The sequence below is a fragment of the Penicillium canescens genome (assembly GCF_028828765.1).
Source record: "Penicillium canescens strain IBT 15451 chromosome Unknown utg000003l_segment0_segment0, whole genome shotgun sequence".
Lineage (NCBI taxonomy): Eukaryota > Fungi > Ascomycota > Eurotiomycetes > Eurotiales > Aspergillaceae > Penicillium > Penicillium canescens.
The window spans coordinates 153,940-161,404 of NW_026703965.1; the positions used below are offsets into that span (position 1 = coordinate 153,940).

A 7,465-nucleotide genomic window follows, 5' to 3' on the forward strand; every position below is an offset into this window, starting at 1 on the left:
ACCAATGATATCACTCAAATCGTAGAGGTGCCCATACTTCTCTACTGGACGTAGACTACGAGTACAACAAGGACAAGTCCGAGGAATAGGATCCGATTTCTCCATACGATACAAGTAACCACCGTAAAGACAACCCAGCCAGAGTCAAGAGTGGACAGACATGACTTGAAATTGGCCAGAATCAGGCCAATACCGCGTGGAAATAAATATAAAGAAACAAGTAACACACTTGAGATTAGACAATGAGAAAATAAACAGAACGATAACCAGTAGAAGTGTGTGAATCGGAAGATAATTGGAAAAAAAAGACTAGAGAGAAAAACCACTTCGCCGACAATATTCAATGCACCACGAACACCACCATCCTCCGCCATTGTCTAGGTAGAGGGGGAAAACAGTAACCAGATTAGCAATGAAGCCCAAATTTGTCTGCTTGCGCTCTCTTTCTCTTTTCTTATGTTTTTGGGAGGTTTTGTTATTTCGAAAGCCATGGTTCTCAGCAAGTTGTTTTTTTGTTTTCCTTTTCCCGGAAGGCAATGTTGAAAGGGAAAACCAGATCCAGTATCATCAAAGGTGGACTGGATGGGACCAGGTGTTTGACAATACACAAATGGTTTTATGCGAGAGCCCTGGAAGAATGGTACAGACCAGTTCCGAGGGTTTCCGAGGGGAGAGGGGGATGACGGATCAGCATATAGGGAGACGGGTATCAAATGAACGCGAGAGATCGAGGCGCAGAGAGGAAAAGAACACAAGAGAAGAACACGCAGCATCTGGGACCTTGGGACCCCGAAGGGGTCGACAGATCAGATCGTAAAATTTAAGCAGTGGGTTGGTGCTGCGGGGGCATGCGGCCTCCGACGGGCATTGGGTACTGGCCACCAGCCTGCTGTTGCTGCTGCTGGAGGTTCTGGTAGTACGCCATCTGCTGCTGCTGTTCGTTGGTCATGTAACCAGGGTGCATTCCGGGGCGCATGTTGCCCTGTGGTGCGTTGACATTGTTGTGAGCCACATCCTCGGGAGCCTCGGGGGCGACATCGGGGGCATCGACGCCATTCTCGCTAGCGGCGGGGTCGGGGGCGTTCAAGCATGCCTTTATCAGATTAGTAAATGCATTAGAAGAACCATTGAAGCGGACAGTAGCCTACCTGGATCAGGTTCTTGCCCTCGGCCTTCGTGACCAAAGGCTGGAGCTTGGGGGTAGTGAAAGTGTAAACGAGGCCGGTTTCGGAGACGACCAAGAGGAGCACCTGCGTGCCGGTGAGAACGGAAAGTTCGTATGCCTAGAGTCGAAAAGGTGGTTAGTCGAAGTTCTCAAATTGCCAAGTCCTATAGTTCGAATGTAATCGAAGTATAATGAGAGCCTCGGAATCTCGAAACTCGAGCGGAACGCGTACCTTCTTCATAATACCAGCCTTGCGCTTAGAGAACGTGATATGGCGACGCGACTTATCCTGAATGAACTTGATTTCAATCTTGCGACGCTCACGACCGGGCTTGTCATCGTCGTCGTCCTCATCGTCGGCGCTCATGCGGTTGCGCTTGGTGCCCCGTTCAGGCCCGGCCTGAAGGTCATCATGACCAGGGGAGAGCTTGTCATCAAGTACGGCAGACATATTGAGAGTAAAAGAGTAAAAAAGGTGGAATATGGGGGGGGATACCGAAAGGGGAGGAGATGACCCAATCGAGTAACGCGTTATGGGAGAAAGAAAGGGAATGGGGGAAGGGGAGCGAAGAAGGCAAAGTGCGAGTTGCGAGAGGCAGGCGGTCTGTCACGTGTGCGGCTGGTACGGGTACAGGTGGCCTTAGTGAGGGTACTTACTTATGGTTGGGCCTGCCTGCTATCTGGAGGTACCACCCCCTCCATTCACAGGTATGATACGGTACGGTACTGTCACTGCCTCAGCACGAGCCTTGGCACGAGGCGCTAATTGGTCACTCTAGGCGCTGATTGGTTGCCGTTCGTCCGTTTCCCCCGGTCTGGACTCTTAGTCAAAGAGTACAGATAAAGTAGAGTATAAAGTAGAGTATATTGTAGAGGTTTAAGAGTGAAGACAGTGAAGCGAATCTATACTTAGTACATTCTTTCTCAGGAATGTGCGCTGATTGGCTGATCTTTATACCGGGGAAACTGGAATTTGAAAACTCTCGAGATTGCCACTTCACTATAGGTCCTACATACAGCACTGGTAAATGTAATATCAAAAACATAGCCACAGAAAGAACTCACTAAGTTACACAGGCGCGGGTCACACCCCATGGAATGGGCCTATCTGGCCATCTCATTCCATAGTCCGTCTGCAGCCATAGGGCATTCCCCTTTGCTACACTATCATTCCGTTCTGGTTTCGGCCATAGGAGGCCGATCTCACATTCATCAGCTGAGTGTGCCCTATGGGAGCCTACGGGGGACATACTAGGCGAGTCTCGGCCCCAGTTCTAAAGAGCCGGCGAATAAGGCCCGAATGATTTCCCCTTGCACTCTAGAATTCAAACCCCTGATATGCAGTGTCTCAAGCTTACATTCGAAGGCCCATACCAAACAAACGCAAAGTATATATTCCCACTGACAGGGTACTAAAGACCAGAGAAACCCCGACGGACTTTCTACTTTTGCTTACTTCAGGGTATGTGCGCTAAATAGCCCCAATTCATGGCCCTCTACTCCATACTTATACTCCACTGGCAACAGACACCAAAACCATTTCGGCCACAGCCCACAGTCCGTGTTCAGGACCTTCCGAACCCACATGGGAAACAAAGCAACCAAAGCCGATCATCCGCGGCCCGATCCGTGAGGCCTAGACCCGATACAGAGCAAGCTCCCTGGTTGCTCCCGAGGTTGGATTCGAGAATATACAGACTGAAATGACGGAAACTGATCATATTCTTCACATAATGAACAAAGGTTCAACGCTAATCACCAACGTAGACCGCAACACGGGTCTGCAGTCAAGTCTATTTTTACAGAAAAGATGCAAGGCAGAGAAAATGGAAGTGGCTTCTCCCCTGAAGCGCACAGAAAGACGAGATGGGAAAGAATAAGGAAAGACATATAAGAGTGCCAGAATGATCGGAGGTGACCAACCTCCTCATGGGGAAGAAAGAAATAATAGAAAAGAGTAAAGCCGCGGAACATTTCAAAAATGGGATACACCGTTAGGATATTGGAAGCACGCAAAGCCACTTCCTGCACCGTACTGGACTCCGCCAATGCAACGCCGGATAAATGAGTAAGAAACTGGAGGACGCGGAGGGCAAGTCACGATCGCGAGTCTCATCCGGAAAAGAAATAGGCTGTGTTGGCCGATGCAATGTCTTGGGCTGGTGTCGTGACGAATCGAGGCGTATAAAGGTTTAGAAAAATAAAGGGGGAAAAAGAGCCGAATCATGTGCAACGAAGTGAAGAGTGTACGACCAACAGTCCCAAGGACCAGCCTTAAGTGGAAGCGGAGCAATTTATTGCTGGTAAGTGCCGCGAATGTAATGGTCACTGACACCACCACCACCGCCGCCCTTGGGACCGAGCCAGACGATTTCAATCACACTGTGGCCCTCGTCTTCCTCGCGGACGTAGAACTGGTGCACATTATCACCAACCACAAAGGCATCGCGAAGCAACCAACGGTCCTTGGCAATACCCTCCTCCTCGGCGGGACGGAGGGGACCCAGACGGTCCTCGTAACCGCGGGGGTCTTCGGGCCATGTCTTCTCGGTGGCATCAAAATTGATGGCATCGTCAGGCACGGACTCATCGTAAGTGTACTTCACCAGCGAGTATCCGTTGGTCATAACCCAGAAGTGACGGAGAGTCTCGCCAGTGGCGTTATTCACAGTCTCCTCCTGGTCGAAGACCCAGCGACGGAGAACCGACTTGCGACCAGCAGCAGCAGAGACGGTGGTCATCTTGACCACGTCCTTGGTATACCAACTGTTCCAATGGTGCATGGATTCGATCTTGCGACCAGACTCGTAGACACCATCGACGGGGTCGGCCATATCCATCTGGTAGAGCGAAGGCCACAAAGTCAGAGGAGTGTCACCGAAGCGTTGGATGCACTGGCCGAGCTTCTGGTCACCGGGCTGCTCGCCCCAGGACTGGCACTCATCGTAGTACTTCATCAGGACGTCGAGCAGGGGCTTCGAAACGAACACACCGGCACCACCGAAAGCGATGTGACCGAAAGTGTCCACCTGCCAGCTGGCCTCGGACAGAGATCCAATATAGTGCTTCTTCTTCTCGTCGAAAAGCTTGAGCTCCTCGGCGATAGTGGGAAGCGACAGGAAGAAAGTATCGTCATCACTGAATCCAACCCAGGTGGTATGGGGGCGGTGCTTGCGAATGTGTTCGGTGAAGGCCTCAACCATACCAAAGTAACGGGCAGTGAAGTCCAGGGGAGAGGCAATGAGAGTCAGGTCCAGACCGCGGTTGCGGAAGTAGGTCTCCTGCTTCTCCAGATCATCATCAGACTCGGGGACCAAAACGATCAGACCGGCCTTGGTGTTTCCGTAGGAGTAGAGTAGAGAGGGGAGCAGGCGGTCCAGACGGTCGACGGTAGTGGCCAGACCAAAGAGAAGCTTGGAGGTTTCCTCAACATCGTCATCGGCGGCCACATCCACATTGATGATCTCCGGGCAGACAAAGTTCTCCTCCTTGTTCTCGGGAGACACGACCATACCGCGCTCCATGACAACCATGGGCGGGAGAACGGGCTTCTCAATCTCCTCCAGAGTGTGGAATTCGGTGCGAGGGTTCACGTGGCGAGGACGGAAGTAGGCGCGGGTGTAGTTCTTGCGTGGGAGCCATTCAGGGAAGGGTAGGGGAGCGGCCAGGTTGGGGTCGACCTCACACGTGCTACCGGTCTGCTGGGGTTCCGGTTGTGTAGGTGTCTGTGCTTGAGGTTGCTTGTTGCCAGCAAAACCGGCCCGATCAATGGGGTGCTTAAACCGGAGGAAGGCTGACCGGTCATAACGTTCCATGCAGAAGAAGAAGATTCCAATTGTCACCAAAGCGAGCAACGGGAACACCGTCTTCAGCCGGAAGAGAGGCATCTTGGCGGTTCCGGTATTTGAGGACTTTTCGAACATGTAAAACGACAAGAGGCAGATCGAACAAATCGAGGCGTTCGAGTGGAATTAGAAGTTATGGGGTTGTAGGGTTCGTATCCCGTCGTGCAGCAAAGCCGTGAAGAATGCGACACCGATTCCCAACAGGAAATAGGGCCAAATAAACGAGTGTTCCAAAGGTGGATTTAATGAGTGGCAGGCAAATCTAGTGCCGATAATATTCAACGAGAGGCTGGCAGCGTCGGGACCCGCGACACGGTTCCAAGGGGTGGCGATAGCGTTTTAGAAAGGGGGAGAAGAAGCAGGCTTGAGGAAAAGAAGAGACAACGCGGCTGGGCAATGCCAGACCTCGAGAACAGTGAACAGTGATAGAGTCGTGAAGGTGTTGAAGGAGAAGAAGAAAAGGGAGGGCGGCCGAAGTAATTAACGGAAATGACTGTGTATGGTAATTACGGTAATTATAATTATAACCTTTGATATTGTATACTACTTCACTACAGTTCACTTATCACTAGAGTGTACATTACTACTACTACTACTACTCTATACTGATCTCTATCTCCTGCTTGCGGTGCTTTCAACCCTTGATCCAACCTCGCTATCTACGCTTCCCTGTGCGTCTTTTGTACCTGTTGACTCCGTTGTCGATCATGACGGAAAAAGGAATGCTGGCAACTCGGAGGGATGATCCCAAACCGACGATCAGTTGGGATATTTTAATATTTTCTTCCACAATGTTCTTGTCAAACACGCATACAGCATGGCTGTTCCAATACAGTTCCTCCCAGATAAGAGCCATCCAGGGTCAAGATGGCCGTTCGCGGATTCCGGATGCGGTATCCCCTCGGTGTCGATCCGATATTTCCATCGGAGTATGTCCCCGGATAATTACAGTAAACAAGGTGTACTCCGTAGAAAATGATAGGAAAACAGGCCGAGAAATCCTTTGAGCCCTAAGTACAGTAGTTCGCGATCTCGATACGCCATGTTTCTGCCGTCGGTATATTACACCTATACTACGGAGTACACACTAAGATCCTAGTTCAGCTCCATACCCTGGACCCTCTCTCCTTTCCCTACCAGGAGGAAAATATAAGCGAGTACAGAGTACACATTTCCGAGCGTTCGACAGCTCATCATGATGAGAGCAGAACATTACTATAAATCACGTCACCATAGTGTAGATATAGGAGTAAAGAATAAGGTCGGCGCTTGGACCAAGTAGGAAAAGTACCGAACTACACTAACTTACATATGTAAGTTACGGAGGGTAGAACTTGTAAAGAAATGTATTGCTAAGGACAACTATACTTGATTGTGAAGGCTGGAAATGACTTGAGGACGATCGACCAGGCGCTCAGCCGCGTCAACCAGTCACAATAGCCCGGAGGGGCAAACGAGACCAACGGGACCCCACGGACACGCGTCCCCTTCGCCGTTATATGCTGGGGTTCGTATTCGTCACAACATCCATAACGTTGATATTTGCGAGTATAATTCAAATATTCCCAATGAGGCATGGAAAACATATATAACCTTGCACCTATATGCATATTCAATGATTAGAAAAAGCAAGACCCTAATGCTTGTCGGGTAATGTATTTCAGTGGCGACATCATCTTAGCCCATGGACTTCCTCACAGCCGAGTGGGTCGCGATCGACAAGTGAACCATTTGAAGTAACTGTCCGTACATGTACATTGGCCCTTGGCTCAGGCCCTGTGTGAGGCTGCGAATATTTTTGCGATTTCGTTACGCGCGTCATCGTTCTATATATATTAATGCCGTAGCCTGTGAAGCTGACTGGATGTTGTTTCAAGTCTACGTACATGTAAGCGACACCTGATGACACTGTGTGGAATCATCTGGACTGTCCAGACCGTAGCCAAGGCATCTTCATTAAGCGAGACATAATTTTAAAATCTTGGTCTGGCAAGGCTTGGCCACGTTTTGGACTGTACGGAATAAAGGGAGCATATCAGAGAGGTACATCGGGGGTCACCGGCACATTTCCAAAACCTGTACAGTATGGGCCAAGAAGATTAGTCTACGAATTATCACCCTGCGATTGCACTAAGGGGGCCAATGCAAAGGCTGCCAGTTTTAAGCTTGAATGGTCGGGCCTCTTGGCGTGCAATAGGGGTCGGAAACCCTGGTAATTTGTGTATCTTACTTACGGACCCTGAAAATTCTAGAAAACGGCGTAGGTGTGGGACCGATGCCCCTGATCGTCGCTCCGGGATTCTGAGATTGCCACTGATCGGAACAATCTAGACAAACCTATCAAGAAAGACACGAGTGTAAGATGTGATTGTGAAATTTTAGATGCTACATTGAATATCAAAATCCATGTATCTCAAACATCACCGATTGTCCCTGAAGAAGTCGTAATTTTAAC

The 7,465-nt window shown here is 50.0% G+C and overlaps 2 protein-coding genes across 2 annotated transcripts; both read right to left on the minus strand.

Annotated features, from left to right (window-relative positions):
- Positions 1 to 820: 820 nt before the first annotated feature.
- N7446_003503 (uncharacterized protein) lies at positions 821 to 1,616 on the minus strand (the record flags this gene model as incomplete). The annotated part of the gene is made up of 3 exons (XM_058512252.1): positions 821 to 1,093; positions 1,149 to 1,283; positions 1,398 to 1,616. 3 exons carry the CDS (start codon positions 1,614 to 1,616, stop codon positions 821 to 823), a joined length of 627 nt encoding a protein of 208 aa, XP_058373581.1.
- A 1,843-nt stretch (positions 1,617 to 3,459) lies between these two features.
- gfsA (glycosyltransferase family 31 protein) lies at positions 3,460 to 5,088 on the minus strand (the record flags this gene model as incomplete). Its single annotated transcript, XM_058512253.1, has 1 exon — positions 3,460 to 5,088. One exon carries the CDS (start codon positions 5,086 to 5,088, stop codon positions 3,460 to 3,462), a length of 1,629 nt encoding a protein of 542 aa, XP_058373582.1.
- Positions 5,089 to 7,465: the final 2,377 nt, after the last annotated feature.